General features: G+C 43.3%; 1 protein-coding gene across 1 annotated transcript in view; it reads right to left on the bottom strand.

Moving 5' to 3' along the window:
• Positions 1 to 16,137, bottom strand: part of TMTC1 (transmembrane and tetratricopeptide repeat containing 1) — a 134,870-nt gene extending 118,733 nt beyond the window's left edge. Inside the window, exons 1-4 of the mRNA XM_009883633.1 lie at positions 15,961 to 16,137; positions 14,174 to 14,247; positions 12,808 to 12,984; positions 10,496 to 10,702 (exon numbers count right to left, since the gene is read on the bottom strand). Coding sequence (XP_009881935.1) covers positions 10,496 to 10,702; positions 12,808 to 12,984; positions 14,174 to 14,247; positions 15,961 to 16,116 — 614 coding nt within the window. The 5' untranslated portion in view covers positions 16,117 to 16,137. The remainder of the gene's footprint in view (positions 1 to 10,495; positions 10,703 to 12,807; positions 12,985 to 14,173; positions 14,248 to 15,960) is intronic.
• Between the last annotated feature and the right edge of the window lie 667 nt (positions 16,138 to 16,804).

The following is a 16,804-nucleotide window of genomic DNA, read 5'->3' as shown; positions in this document are numbered from 1 at the left end:
TTTGAACAATCAATAAAGTCCTAGTCTCTATGGAAAACAGAGAAGAGTTTTTTTCCTTCTAATTCTCCTCTTCTAAAATGAATGCCCAGCAGGCTTCTTGGCATCTTTCACAGATTAAAAGGAACTGTATTTTATTCCATACTTTCTGTACTAGTACAATGAAAGTGCAAGCCTAGTTAGTTTCAAAGTACAAATTTTATGCTCAGTACTTCCTTATTCTACAGCTGATTTGCAAAAACAAGGGATTCATAGGTCACAAAAGGAGAAATTTGGGCAGGCTTTCAGCCCCCAGCCTGAACAGAGGACCTATGGCAAACACACTGCCGACCAAAGCTTTAAACAGGGGCAACAACTGCGTTTCCCAGACAGCAGGAGAGTGATACTTTAAGACAACCAAACCTAACTTTAAGAAATGAGGTTAAAAAAATAAAACAACAACAACCACCACGACATATTTCAGCAGAAGATTTTCATTTAAGCTGCTCCACGATCAGTTGTGGCAGGTAATGAGAATTCATAAGGCAAAGCAGAGCGTCGCCAGATGCTGCAAGACCTGTCAGACCTGGAAAGCAAACACTCGATAGCAGCGTTCCAACAGCCCAAGTGCAAACCTTGTCTTTCAAGGCTCGCTTCAGCCAGTATCTGAACTTCAGCACGGATGTTTGGGAATGTGGAATGCATTTACAAGAGTCCCTTCTGCGCTGCAGCTTCCTGGACATTCACATTCTGGAAATTGCTTAAAAGAATAGCGACAAAACAATCTGCATTTCAAAGATCTGCAGCCGGGAGAGAAATGTGTGTTCCAGCATTTCCAAGCCAAGCAGAGGATTAAGGTTTCTAATGCACTAGTTGGAAAAGGATATTGGGATAACTGAATTAGAAATGTGAAAGTGGATTTACTACTCCTCTTCTTTAGATTAAGTTGAAGATTAAGTTTGTAGTCAGGGAAGGATCTATTCATCTTGGAAAGCATGCAGGAAGGACGGGAGAAGCATTAGACACGCTAACAGATTCTGTCTTTTTAAACCAAATATTAAATCTCAACAGCTACTTCAAATTAAAAAAAAAAATCCAAGTAACGCTAATCACACAACTGGAACCATCCACCTAAAGTCATGTTTGATGAGGTTGGCGTCCTCATGTTTTTGAACAAATGATTGCTTGTATCAGCCTGTGAAAACCTAAAGCCACGTAACTTAGCGCTGAGAGCCTGTTGCCCTTCTCTTAATACATGCTGTGATTACCAGGTTCACAAAGGAGACATGGACCAGCTTGGAAAGCATCAGTCATTAATGAGGTAAGTAGTTACAGCTGAATTCTTCACTCCCAAGAACAGTCTAAAGGTTTCCGCTACAAGTCCAAAAATGTGCCTGGAAGTCAAAGATGTAAGAGAGAAACTGTTCAATTAGATTAGCTCCAGGGAAACACCTGCAATAATCCAGGCATCATCTATCTTCAGGTGTTTTGGTTTGTTTTGTTTTTATTTCCTGGGTGACTAAAATCCCATTCTGTGTCAAACTAACCCAGATTTACTGCAAGGAAAATGACCTGGCAAGCCATTGAAGTTTTTCTGTTTCTCAGCCACAGTTAATTCCTTGACACTGGTTTACAGGGCTTTCAGAGAAAGCCAATGAACACGGGCACACTGCTATTTCAAACGCTGCTTTAATGAGACTGCCATGAACTGTGAATAGAAAGGCAGTCCTGTAAAGTAAAGGGAATGAACAGAGCCTCCTGTGAGTCAGCTCTGGGACACATAGACTGCACCTACAAATTAGGGATTTCCAATTAGCAACATAGGGAACAGAAGAGGCCAACGTACAATGAAGTGACGGCAACTGCAAGGCTTAAACGCAACTCCTACTAATGAGAGAGAAAAAAAGAAACGACGCTTCCTCTGCACATGAATGAATAAGCGATCAGCATCTTTCACAAGATGGGGGGGGGCGACACACAGACAAGGGGGGAAGACAAACCAAAAAACAGGCGTTAATTTTTCCTCCTGATTCTGTTTTGTGCAGTGTGGTTCATTGTCCCAGGCATAGTCTTCACATATGACTTCACAAAAATGGATTTTCATGGACTAAATGAAAGTTTAAAGGATCTATAACAGACTAAAAAGTCTTTCCTAAAAAAAAACCAACAACAAAAAATAGCTAAAACATGTTAAGTCATCATCAGCTAAGAAAAATAACATCAGACTCAGTCTTCTCCCTTTTTTCTGATATTTGATGTAAATGAAGCCAAACTACTCAAGTTTATTTGCTGTTTAGTGAAATAAACAGGGCCTCTTGATACTGCCACACATTAATAGTCCAGGGGATGTTATTTCCTTTCCACCGTCTTTCTAGAAGGATTTCAAAAGAGAGAGAGAGGTGTTTTTTTCCGTACCTCAAGACAAAAAACACCACCCAGAAAAGCCGCTAAACTGATCCAACGAAGGAAGTCAAATTTAAACCTGAGCCTCTTCTGTTCTAATAACCACCTGCACAGGTCCCTGCTTTGCCATGCACAAATACGCCAAGAGCACAAGCAACCGTGGCTCTGCGCCGCGCGGAGCACCAGAGCAGAGCAGGCTCCTGCCTTCCGCCGGGGCTCTCCACGCTCCCTCCTCCCCAAACCCAGGCAGCAAAGCACCGGGAAAACTCCCAATGTTGGTATGGGGCGGAGGAGAGCCGAACCCACAAAGCAGGGAGAAAGAGAAGAGGGGCGCGAAGAGATGGCGAGTGCGGAGAGATAGGGTCTGAGAGGAAAGCCCCAGAGGGACCTGCACCCTAGCTGGGCGCAGCTCCCACAGCAGGAGACTGAACCTGCGAGGCTGGAGGAGCAGGGAGCACGTGGACGATGCCATACGCAGTACGAGGACGTAGGTGGGGGCCCTTGAACTGGCTGGGAAAGGACTTTGGGGCTGGGAGTACAGGAGGGACCCTGGGAGGGGGAGTTTATCACTTTTGGGGATAGCAACAAGATGCAAAAGGCAAAGCCTGAGGAGCAAAGATTAGAAGCAATTAAATGCCTAAGGAGAAGCAAGCAAGAGAAGAGATGAGGGCGGGCTGGAGTAGACAGGGCAGGACAACAAACTGGGGAGAGAGGAAGGAAGGGGCTGCCAGAAGAAGCTGCACGTGCTGCGGTTTATTCCTCTCTGAGCCTGGAAGGGAACATCATGTCATCATGCCTCCCCTGTCAGCAAATATCTAAGGGGAAAGTCCCCCGTCTCTTAATACTGACTCCTACAGAGCACTTGCTACTGCTGCCACCAACTAGTCTGCTGCCTCGTGCGGCAGATGTCAATGAGGTGGATCCAAAGGTTTCAGTCCAACAGTTCACAGCCCTGTGGCTCCCCACTCTACAATTTCTGGCTGTTCACCTTCTTTGTTTTGAAAAGCAAGGAAATTACACACCCAGAAACTATGCCAAAAGTACTTTAGAAGATTACAGACTGAAGCAACAAACTGCAAGGAAATACCAGTACTCAGTAGTTTGTACACAGAGAAATTATCGAGAATAAATTAATCTGTCTCAGAGCAGGACCTGAATACCATGAAGTAAGTAGGGCATGGGGCCATGCTCGGGACAAGGAAGAAACAAAAAAAAAATGAGTAGTTGCTCATCAAGTGACCACCATTCATTCTGGGTAATGAAGAGAGCAGGGATCATGCAGAAAAAGATGGTATGTGATAGTGTAAATAAAGACTGTCATAACACAAACGGGCCAAAATTAAATCAGGCCTTTCTTACCTGGTGACGGCATAATGTTGCAACCTAATGATGTCTAAACATGTCTTTTTGTGTGTGCATGCAACATTAGTCATCACCACACTAAAGTGGTGCTGTTTTTAAATAAACTTTAGTTAGCAAGCAGTAAGTTCAGTTACTTGTACTGAAACAGCACTTGCAGATTTCAAAGGTTAAGACACATAATACCACGAGCGTGAGAGAGAGAGTCCTTGGCTTTTTTGGGGGGGAGTCTTAAAACAACAACCATATCGCACAAAAGGAGGTGGAAAAGCAGCGTGCATTACTGCGCTTCATCTTCCAGCACACGCCATGGGAACAGAGAGATGTAATTATTTTTCCCAAGATTACACAAGGGTTCTCTGGAAGACAGTCACAGGCCAGAGCACATAAATCCTTGGCTGAATCCAAGGCTTTAAGCATAGGGGCATCCACCTCTCATGTGTTTCTAGACTCTAGCAGAGCCTTCTAGCGGCCTCAGGTACCATCTGAGCATGACAATAAATATTATCACTGACTGCAGGCGAAGGAGAAGAAGATTCATGCATTATTGCTAGTGAGCATTTCCTGACAAGCCAGGACACTGACACAGCAGTAGCTAGAGCTATTGCTCAGACTCACAATGGAAAAATGGTCGAAAGAACTTAGCTCAGAGAATAGTAAACCACAGGACAAAACCACCTCTGCAATACACCACCCCAAAGAGGGCTGAATTTCATTCATAACTTAAGCTTACTAAATAGCAGGAATTTTAGGAATGGCAGAGCCTCAGCAAATTTGCTACAATTAAATAAAGCTTGCAACACCACAGAAGAAGCATCCCATAGTTACCAGGATAACTATGACACTTACCTAATCCATCATCTTTCAGCACACACTGTGCCTTCCTAGGCCTTGGGACTCAGGGTCCTACTTGTCTTTCGGGGTGAAATTGCGTCATCAGTTCAACTTTAAACATCAATTCCCCAAAAAATCAGCCTACGGCTAGTGACGAATCCTTTTCTCTCCTTTCACAGGGAGGCAATCCAACACCAATCATTGCTCAGAGCATCGCAGGCTAGGAGCTTGCTCCTTTGTTTTCAAAACCCCACAACCCTCAGGAGATCACCACTGAGAGAGGAAGGGCGGGCAAAGCCTAGGCTGGCTCTGTTGCTTTATGCTCTGGGTTACTCATTTTGCTTTCCTAGAGAAAAAAATCATTTTGACTGCCAGACTCCCAGACCTTTTTCACCACAGGCTGAATCCCAAACCACACTACTGTCTTGGAATTTATCCACTAACGGTGTGGTGTTTGCAAAGGCAAGGACCTTTTAGGCCAGTGTCAAGTATCCAGGTTTTTCTTTTGTTGTATGTTTGCTCCAGACCAAAATAATACATTAATAATAGTCACCTTTGTGTTTTCGCAGAGGCGTGCAGTGCTTTTTACTGCTGTACTCTGTGCATGAACGTAACCACCACTGACCTTCAGGGCTAGTGCAACTAAGAACAACTTACAGAAGTTTAAGTTGTACCAAATCTAATAGAAAACGCCTTCCTCCTCCTTCTATAACCCAGGCAGTTTCATATTCTGAGCCACACCTTGCTAAAAAACTCCCTCTAACAAATTCAAGAAAAGGTAAAGTTTGCACGCATGAAATACCATATCTGGGAAACCAGTCACACTGCTCTGCCTATGTCAGTTGTGAATCTAGGAAGTAGCGTTACACTGTGTGGCGAGGGGAAGCGTTAGAAATGCAGCTGAAACTTCTGCTTTTTGAACAGGAATTTCACGTTAAAGCAGAGATGTGCTATACTGTCAAGTTAGATAAAAAAAAAATAAATATCATTGCTACACAAGAATTGGAAATAGAAGCACCTAGTGAGAAAAAGCCAAATCAACACCCAAGTGATTGCTACGTCATCGCAGGTTACGTGCTCTGGCATTTTTCTCCCCCTACTCCCTCCGTTCTTCCTCCATGCTGGAGAAGAGCATCTGTTTCAGCTCAAACACTGAGCACGCATGCTGTGTGGGGACACAGGGAAGATACGTTATGACCTCAACATACTTTCCCTCATAGTATATCAGCCTTCGGGCCAGCGCAGCCATCCCTGGAATGCACCGCCTTCTGCAGAGCGTTTCCATTTTCCTTCCTCTCCTACTGCAAAAGGAAGCAACGTTGCTGCTGGTTTAGTCATCAGATCACATTTATCCCTGCTATAGCCTTGAGGATTTCATTGAATTCTGGATCAATGGGGTTTTGTGCCTGGATCCCACAGTGGTAACAAGTAGCAAGCTCCCTCACTCTCCTCTGCGGGTACACAGCGATTTAAAGCCATGCTGTTGGGCACAGCTCCAAGTACACCTGCATCTTTTCTCATTCTGTCACTCAGAAAAAAAAGTAAAAAAAAAACCACACACACACAAAACTATTACAACGGTTCATGTAGATGAAAAATGGCAGCATTAAATACTGGTCTATTGTCCATTCTAAGGGAAGAGTCTCACCAGCTAAATCGCCAAGAGCAGATGCAATAAAAATCAGTTTCTAGGTCACCAAAGAGAACAGAGATTTCAGTTTCAAAAGTATTCAAGCTATTGAGGAGTCTTGTTTTTCGAGAATGCCTGAAGCTTAGACTGTGGGCTCATCCCAGGCTCACTAAGCTTAAAAGCATCAGGGTGACAAGGTGGTATAACGGGGAGGTCACAGGCTGGACAGCATTTAGCAATGCCGAGTGTGAGGCATGAATGACGTGGCACGACTACAACTCTATGTGGCTTTGGAATTAAAAAAAAAAAAAAAGATCAAAGTTCAACAAATCAAGAAAAAGAGAATGAGCAACAATAACTATGGACACGGGTTGCACAAGGGTCTTGTTTTACATATATCATCCTTGTTAAACGTATTCATGGATTTAACAGAGTATTGCTGTGGTGAGCAATGAGGAGTTGGCACCAACATTGCTTTTTAATAGGACACGTATATGTATACTGCACCATCATAGTGAAAGCACTGAAGCCCTGGCCTTACCCCAAACAGAAATACAAACCTGACATGAAAGCTCCTGTCTGCCCTTCTCCATTTGTGTCACATGGGAGGGCGCGTATGGTCACAAGCCTCCTTCAGGTCTTAAAACTCGGGGAGATGGTTCAAACTCTTAAGAGTTCCTAGTTACTTCATTTCAGTAGTACACGCCAGCATCCCCCAAAATTGCAATAAATCGTGGTGATAAAACCTACAATTTTATACAGACTAACTCATTCCTTACTCTTGAAGGCACCTAGGACTGCAACCCACACATTCACTGGATAGCTAAAGATAAGAGCAAGTGCCAATAAAGAACAGAAATCTCTCTGCACCAAGAATTTACATAACTAGCTCCAGTTACTGCTAATTAGACTGATTCCCTTAACTCCTCCATTACATTTTCCTGCATTTTCCAGTTAGCTCTAGTAGCAATGTACATAATAAGTTGTTATTATTAAATAGAAACCTAATTAATCACATTACAAGTACTTAAAAGTACAGATTAAGCAGTGCACAACTATTTTATTCTAATGAAGACTTTGCAACTATCAACTTGGTGCACTAGATAAGGTACTTGAAGCTACTTCACTATGCCCAATCTGCCCTCCAACTTTTGGAGTTTTTTAAATATTTAAAATCTTTTCCCCTCCCTTTTGCCAGGACGGAGACCTACATGAGTCAGAGAAACTTCCATTACAGAGGAGAAATTTTGTAATTAATTTTGTATATTTGACAGCAACTTCAGGTTTTTTTTCTTCATACTTTTTTCAGCTACAGCAAGGATTTACTTTTTTTTTTTAAAGGTGGATTGTATTTTAATAGAGCAATTGCCTTCAGTTCTTCCTACTTCATATCATACAATATGCCAATAGCACTAGAGAAGGACTGTGTACAGAAAGTATTTTAACTATTTTAATTTGTCCTGTGAGAGGAGTCAGCAAATGGGAGTAAGGGTAAAACTGCAGTTGCACAATCAGGCAGTGGTTCACAGACCTCCAGGTGATGTGAGCGTCATTTTGAGAGTCAGTGAGCTGCCACACATTTAATCTTGCTGTTCCATACTACTGCAGGCATGCTCCACATGGTTGAGAACCGAGATCTCTTGAAATTACAAATACTGTAGCAGCACATTCATTCTTTATAGTGACTAGCAAACTTTGTCATTAGACAAGCAGGCACTGGTCAAATCACCCAGGCTCTATGTATGAGGCTGTCATTCCATGCAACAAGAAATTATCCGACCTTATCCCGCCCTTCAGAGGAAACAGGAATTCGGAGCAAGGAAAAAGCTAGCAAAGAAGGTTGCCAACAGTGTTTTAGAGAAGTTTCTTTCAAAGCAGCATCCATCAACCCATCCCAGGCTTTCCCCCATGGCTCTCGGGCACAACTCTCACACAGATGTGCAGCAGCAGGCTTCCCTCTCAGCCACTGGGTCCCAGCCAGCTCTACTTTGGCCATCCCACAGCAAACCATCACACAGCAGTCTGTTGCAAGTGCGTTGCACACAGTCAGTCACTTGAAAAGAGTAGCTCAGCAGCTTACAGCATGAGAGCCCCTTCTTTTTTTAAAAAAAAAAAAAAAGAGAAAAAAAAAAAGCAGCTATGTACATGCAGAGCTTGATTTGCCATGTGCAGAAATCCTTTACAACACTTGAAGAGGCAGCTGCCGAAAAGCAAATGCCAGTTGGCAGCGTGGACGAGTTCCTTCTGAAGCCATTCCACGTCCACTGTCTCTCCAACACAACTCCTGCAGCCTCTCCTGCAGAGGCTGGAAAGCCAGAGGCTTTCCCTCGGTGTAAGTGAGGGACGTTCCCAAAAGCAGGGGCAGAGCGAGGGTGTCTGGAAAAAGTACAAAGTAAAGGAGGGGGGAAAGGAGCAGTAGGAAGAAAGAAAGAAACAGCGGTAAAAGAAACAAGGAAGAAGAAGATGCAGCAAGACAGGAGACATATTTTATATTGATACCCTCCACCATTCTATCCATCAGGGAAAATGGAAACAAGTACAAGTATCAAAGAGAACAAAAGCATTGAGAGAAATGTGGAGAGAGCAAAGGCCACGAATAGCAGCTGCACCAGCGTTGTGCTCAGGTTACTCCTCCCCACCAGGTCTTAAATGTTAGAGACAAGACGTTAAACGAGGCTTTTGGACAGCCCGTTCTGGCCTGGCGTATCAGACAGAACCAGGGTTACCCACGCTTTATAATCGTGCTACTCATTTCCTATATACCCAGAAAAAGTATCATTGAGGATACAGGAGAAGAAATAAATTCAAACCAACAACTTTAGAAGTTGTACCCACGAGCCAGAAAAGTCTCTGTACTGCAGCAGTTAGCACTAACCCACTCCAAAAAGCCTTGACTTCCTTACCAGTTTTGTGTCACAGATTCCCACGGAGAGGCAACACGACTAAACCCGCTCCCCTCCTTGCTAAAAACAAAACCAAAACCCCAAGCATCCCCAAGTCAGACCAACCAGAAAAAACACCTGCAGGGCCAAAGCTCTCGAGTGGGTTCAACCATTTAAACTACAGGTAAAGGCAACAGACTCTGATCTAAGAAATTACAGATCTCACGTAATGCCTATATGCCATAAATACTGAAGCAGCAAGACGATTATTTAAAACAAACAACAAAAAAACCCACAACAAACAAACAGCTCCTACTGAACCGATTAACGAGGGGTGTTATGTGGGAATAAAGCACTCCCTCCCCTAGGTTTCGGGAGTGCTGCATGGGGCTGGTTCAGGTGCCAGACATTAAATGATCACAGAACTGCAGCAGGTAATTCCTGATCTATTTACGGAGCAAAACACTTTCTCCAAGGAATAGGTAGTGTGGGGCAATTCATTATTACAGGTCTCCAAATTAAATCACGCTGTGAGTGTTCTGTAGTTAAAACCAAAAGTCAGCGACAAACAGCAAGCTGGGCAAGGCCTACCAGGGAGATTGTACAAAGGTCAAGGTTAAAAAGAGAAAAAAACCTCACACGCTGGCACAGACCCCTGGGGTGGCTGCTGAGTGACACCCCCTTAAACACTCTTAGTAACTCGCTGCTGTTCCACAGGAATAACGGTGCCAAGCGCTGGTGCCGTGCCAGTGCGTGGCCCTGAGTTATTGCAGAGCTCACCCTTCCCCAGTGAGGTACACTATGAACATGCCAAGAACACCGGACATGAGCGGTGAAAATCCTTCTGTTGTTGCCCGAGCCCAACCCTCACCTTTATATGTACATTCTTAGGCATAAAGTAAAAGCGGCCATCACCCCTGTTTTCATATATTTACATAAATATGTATATACACACACCCCTCTATGTATGTATGTATACTCACATGCAGAAATTAGATGCACGGGCAGGTTTAGATATAGATATATAGTAATATCACATAACGCCCTGCTCACGCTCCACTTGCCTCACTACAGGCGTTACTGTATACATGCACATGTTCCCCCTCTTCCCATTCAAACCAGCATTACAGTTTTGGCTTTCTCCATGGAGAAGCCGGGAAAGAGAGCATTGCCTACCAATACCGTATTAGGATAGAAAGTCTCAGGACATGGACAGTCCTCAGATATTCTCCTCTTCCTAAGCAGAAGAAATGCACTTTTTGATTCCCTCCTCTTTCTTCCCTTAACCCTCCTTCCACCTTCTCTCTTCCCTCAGCACATTTCAAAATAAAAACAGCTACAACAAAGTGAATGACTTGACGTTTTAAGGTAGCATCCCGCTGCAAACTAAACCACAGCAGAGTGGCAGTACCTCCGAATGGCCCACATGGCTTTGCTGGGCACAGAAAGGCCACCGCTCCGCTGATGCTCGGCTGATGCCGGGTGGCAGGAGCTCCAGGTGCCCCGGTGAGGAAAGCGATGCTTCCCGTTCTCCCGGCCAGCCGGAGGGACGTGCAGCGAGGCAGAGGGAGAAGCAGCGGGCTGCCGGGCAGGTCTTGGGTGGATCCCCCCATTTCTCCTGATTACACATGCAGAAAAAAAAAAAGGGGGGGGGGGGGGGAGGGAAGGTGAAGAGGGGGAAGAAAAGGATAAATAGAGAAGATAGAAAAGATAAATAGAAATAAATAGAAAAGGATAAATAGAGAAAGAAAAGGAAAAATAAAAATCTTTTTTTATTTTTCACGTTCACTTATCAAAAGGTTGAACATTATGAAAACAGCACAACATGGTATCTAACTACAAGAGACAACATTTTATTTAATCCGAAATACAAAGCCTTTATGTGCTGGGAGGACGGGATTTATTAGTTCCTAACTAGATGCAGAGGAAGAAACCCGACAGCAACAGAAGATGAACACTCCTGTATCAAGCTGTTCTCTGGACCTCTGGTAAGATGGGAAGCACTGTGAGTAAGAATATGGTGCCATTCCTAATTTTTTGCTGCAGAAAATAATTGGTGTTCTGCCTTGTTTAAACAGCAAACAAATCTGTACAGGTCAGAGGAAGGAGCAGGAGGAGATGAGTTTCAGCAGCATATAGAAGGCTGCTGTTTTTCTGCTGCCCCCTAAAAAAAGGCAAATACAGTCATAAAATCCTGAGCAGCACAAACAGAAAAGTGCACAAACCATGCAACCAGAGCAAATACGAAAATGCAGCACATCTGGACTACACGGCTTCATTCCTGCAAGCTAAGTAACTGCCACATCTGGGCAACTGGATGCCACTGAGGCAAAGAAATAACCTGTAGAGGCCACTGGAATGTCAACCTACAGGAAAGGTGAGATTGAGGGGAGGGCGAAGGAGGAGGGCACAGATTTCCCTTGATTAATTAACATTTGTGTTACCTTTAGCCAGGCAGCTCCTGGAACACACCTGACAGTCTGTAAACGCCGGTGTTAACAAGTGTGCCCACTGTCAGACCCCAGAAAAGTCCTCACTGGTGACTTGTCCACCAGTTACACTGTTGAAAATGACTTATCTGATCAAAATAGCAGAAATCCTCTGCCAATCCATCGTACCTGCCCTCTGACTAAGAGTGCCGCTAGAGGGGCCGGAGGGAGGGCAGGTGGACCCGAAATGTGGTCCATCCCCCACCAGGACCTAGAGAAAGGGCTGAAACGGGAGGGAAGCCAGGATGCTCCTGAAAGAGGAGCGTCCCTCCTCTCCTCCCTGCATTTGCCACTCTCGCATTGTGCCAGCTCTGGCACTCCCTAAACCCTTTTGGGAACTGATTTAATTCACGACTGAAACGTGAATTCAGAATTCAGAAACGTGAATTCAGTGTCCTTTTTTATAACCTAGATACAGTAGCTCACGCAGGGGTGTGACAGGCTCTGGGGCCTATGGGGCAGCACCGGTGGGAAGAAGAGAAGCGATGGCAGGAGCGAGACCTCCCATTCTCAGTGGCGGTAAGCTCTTACGCTCACTCCTCGATAGATCTGCACTAGGTATGGTTTGGGAGAGCAATGGATAAAAACCAGCTTCTATCAAACAAAAGACTACCACCTTTCAGTGGAGATACAGAATAGCATAGTTATTTGTGGCACTAAGTGGGTGAGGCATACAAACTTCAAAGTATTTGATTTTTTCTCCAGTGACTGCTGAGAACGGCTAATTATTCCAATTATTCCAGAAGCAGCTGGATATTTTCCCTCTTTTTCCATTCTGTAAGGACAGAAAGGATCAAACCTGATTTTACTACTAAGCTTCATATGGTATTTCTACAACCATGGCATCGTGACTGAATAATCAAGCAGACATTGCAAATGGGAGGAGTTACACCAGAGAAATTTAAAAATGTTGATGCCTCAGTCAGAGCTCCCACAGAAAAAATAAATGTTAGTCTCGCCAGGGTGAACTGAGAATTTTGGAGGTCTGTTCTTCACGTCTGGTCTATCTACCCAGGAAAAGTTATCGGGCAGCAATAGAGTAACAAACAAACAAAACAAAACCAAAAAAAAACCCAACAGAATGAAACCTTGGTGCCCTCCAAATCTGTCAAATGTGTGCCATCTAATTCAGCGGGGCAAGTCCGTCTCCCACAGTGCTGTATATAATAACATCTATTTTACAGACACAGGTGGCAACACTTGAGAAGCACAGCAAGCATAGCAAGTTACTTACAGTTTGAGTCCATTGCAGGAGAGGGAAAAGAAGTCATAAACCAAGCACACGCCAAACACAGTGACTCCAGTTTCTTTCACCAGCATTGCACACGTCCCAAGGAATAAACTAAGCAGCAAAAAGAATGGGGAGGCAGTGGGAGGGAAATGTTCCCCAACATAAAGCTGATCCACACTCCTGAAAAATAGATTTGACATAAATATTTTAACTTCTCAGTTATTTTCATGTTTACTACTTCACAAAAATACTGAGACACTTTTCCGTAAGATGCCGGTAGTGACATGAACCATCTACACTGTTCACTGAAACGAGGAAAGGTTTAGACACAGGACAGGAAAGGAAAAGACAAATATTGAGAGGCGCACCAAGAATTTGAGCAGAGGAGGGAAAAAGAGCCAAGCAGCAAGATAAAGTGGACTTGGAACAGTCAGAGGAAGGCAGTAAGTACAAAGACAGAAAGGGCAGAAAAACACCTGCTTTCCGTCATCTAGAATGCACATGCTTAATTCTCCTTATGTGACAAAATGCGTTATGCATTATGCAAAAATTCCTGCATCCCACCCACACTCCCCTGGAGTCAAAGATGTGTCCTAATTGCTCCTAGACTGGGCAGCAAGCAGGTACGAGAGGGAAGAAGGTAAGAAAGAACCAAAAACCAGACAAGCTGATTCCTGCAGGGTGACTACCAGTTTTACACCTTTGAAACCTTCTGATGAAAAAAAGCTGTGCGGATTTGTAGCAAACAGCCCAAGAGGGATGGATATAAGCAGCTTCTCCACGTGGCCATGGTGACATGGTGCTATTCCTACATGAAATAACAATGTAGAAGGGGCAAAAACCCCATCCGAGTAAAGCTATTTCTTTATCTATACTTGTTCAGTCACAGTTTTAGGGCACAGACCAGCAAACGGTGCCAAGTTCTCATCTGAAAAGGATGACTAATGGTCTATACAAAATCCTTAACTCTCCCAGACCAGGTATTTCAGAGCGCCACAAGTCACAGCACATATTTCAAAGGCAGGCACGCGTCCATCCTTCACTCTACATACAGACAATTTGCCTTCAGTTGAAAACATTTCTTTGTAAATTTTAGCTCTACAAGCCCTGCTCTAGTGTATGGTCAGCTGTAATGTCAATGGAAGAGGGGACCTTAAATGTTGACTTCTCTTTTGATGTTTATTTGTCCTCATAAGCGTCACGCATTTGGCACAGGGGCTGAAAGCAGGGGCCAGGGCACTTCCACGCGGCAGTGCTGGGGAAACCACCTCTGCCAACAGCAACTGAAAACTGACAGGTTTCTCCTTCGTCTCCTCCCCAGACTAGAGCATCTCACGATATTATCGCAACTGATAGGAAAGATCCATACCTATTATAGGAGAGAAAAGCCAACAGAAAGAGTAGACAGGCGAGGACATCCGCTCTGCCTACTATACCTGTAACCTAAAAGAAAAAGAGACACACGGGTGTAAAAGCATATATATAAAAAGGCACGTGCGTTCAGTGACTGTTTCAACAATCCATGCTAACTGCTACTATTTTAACCTTTTTATCTTTCATTGTTATCATTCCTCAATATACCGAAATGTTACTTGGTTAGTGTAGGATATGCTCAGTTCTGTCTGCTGCATTTCTCAACTGGCAAAACACATGAGTAAGCCAACAGTTATGTCACTCTTTACTTACTTACTAAAATATTAATACAGTTGCATAGAGAAATGCCAGTTTTAGGGATCTGCTTTAATTTTGTATAAGGCTCAAATGAGAAGCACATCCAACTCCCAGAACTGAGATTTGTTAAAGAAAAAGACTAATGAAAGAGCAACTCTTTGAAGAAGATTTATTATATAGGAATGAGTTAATAATTAATATTTGAATGAACTTTATCAACAAGAAGTGGTAGAGTGGTATGTCATTTATTCTCTTTCCAAACAATCTGAGTTTATGAGATCTTTTTCTACATATTGATTAACCAAGTCTTTTTGTAAGAAAGGGAATACTGGAGAAGAATGTATAAACATTCTTTCTACAAACTATTTCAATATTGCATTTCATAAAGATCTAAAAATTGCCCATAAAGCAAATAAAAGGCCCTTTGAAATTTCGCCCCTTTTGAGATTACATAATTAAGCTATATTCAGCGCTCTGGCATTTATTTTAACCTTTTTAAGTTCTGACCCAGACAAAAATAAATTCAAAGAGTGCCTCTTCTAAAACCTCCCTTATAATATAAAGCTGTATTATCAAAAGGAGCCTGGCTGATTAGTTCACACAAGACAGCACAGGGAGTAACTGTAAAGCTCGTGGCTTTTTGTTACTAAGGTAATCTCTCCTCAAAAGTTCTCAGCCGCAGCAGCCGTATTTCCCTCACTCATTTACAAAGACTCGTAAGGAGAGCGTGTGATGTCAATGGTATCTCAGCTAAGGAGTGCTTTTATTTTTTTAAGTAGGGATAGCTAGGCATTACATTTCCTCCTCAAAGGCGGAAGACTCATTTTATCTACAGACGTACCTCCCCACAGTAACAGACTGCAGTTTTAGCGTGGCTATGTCTATAAATGTTTCCTTATAACAAACAGAAAACTGTCCACGAGGAGCTGTTCCTCTGTAAACTTACCATGGTGTTTATTAAGCTAACAAGTTTTTTCTGACGATGATACTCCTGGCTTTTAATTGAAATCAATATAAATTAATCTACGGGTCACATCACCTCTATCTTAGCGATCCCCTCCAGAATACACACTAATGCTCCCTTCACTTTTTCTCCCTTAAATTGATGGCTATAGGAGATGACTGAAGGCATGCAACAATGTCCCAGCAGGAGAGCGTGGCCTCACCAAGGTCTTTGGTTTCAGAAGATTCGACACTTTCATCAGCTGAATGACTGTCCATTTATTCCTGGCATCACTGATTAGGACCATCAATTAGAATTTAGCACCGGAGCAGAAAGATGGCAAGTATGAATACACTTTTTTCTTAATGACTCCTGCAAATTATTTTAAATATAGTATATTCTCACCTTTGCTCCTCCACAGCAAAAATCACAAGTACCATATTCTGTATGACTCAGAGGTTTCTTTAAAAAAAAATAAAATTTAAAGCATGCATTTATTTTTAGCTTTTGTGTCACCGTTCTTTTTTGTGTCGCATACTTACAGCCTCGGTGTGAATGGGATGCACAGCAAAGAACAGCGCCGTGACAAAAGCAAGTCGACAGTCCTTGAACACAGCTTTGTCACAAGTGTACATCAGCACAAGAGTCACTAGACAATGTAAAATTACATTCACTGCGTGGAAATAGAAGGGGTTCATACCAGCCAGCAATATGTTTAACCTGTAAGGAAACAAAACAGAACCATTACTATGCTGGAGAGGTCTTGTAATAGCAGGACATCTTTCAAATACTCTAAATTATGCTTTCTGCCTGATTTGCAGTCTTCTAATGTAAGTGCTATTAAACTAATTAGTGAAAAATCACTCTGAACTTCTGGCTTATCTGATTAAAGAGAAACCACTTCCCCAATTTTCAAAATATGTGGTTGCACTTGGCAACCTTCTTGACACCGATGTGGGAGAGGCTTGTGCCCTCCCAGTACAGTTTACTGCAGCGAGAGGATGTCTGTACTTCCTTAGCAGCGAGTAACACCGGGCCAACTTCAGAAGTACACCACTTGTCCTATTTCCCTGTTGGCACCTTCTGCGGTTGCCTCAGCCACGTGGCAGCTTTACAGTACGGGGAGTTATTTTCTACTACGGAATAGATGCTTTTGCTTGGGAACAGCCAAGACAAGGACTTGGGAAGGCGCTGGAGCATCTGCTTGGCATTACAGGTGCTTTATTCCCATTTAACTTTCAAAATACTTTCACATACTGAAGGCTAAGCATTTATTTAAATGCTTTGCTGAACACCAGGACTACACTAAGAAGCTGGTCCGATAGTTAGCACCATTTTCATAAAGACATTGATGGTAAAGATAAGTTAGCTAACATCCCCCCAGAC

The sequence above is a fragment of the Charadrius vociferus genome, unplaced genomic scaffold, assembly GCF_000708025.1.
Source record: "Charadrius vociferus isolate BGI_N301 unplaced genomic scaffold, ASM70802v2 scaffold304, whole genome shotgun sequence".
NCBI classification, from domain to species: Eukaryota; Metazoa; Chordata; class Aves; order Charadriiformes; family Charadriidae; genus Charadrius; species Charadrius vociferus.
This window is presented reverse-complemented; position numbering and strand designations above follow the sequence as displayed.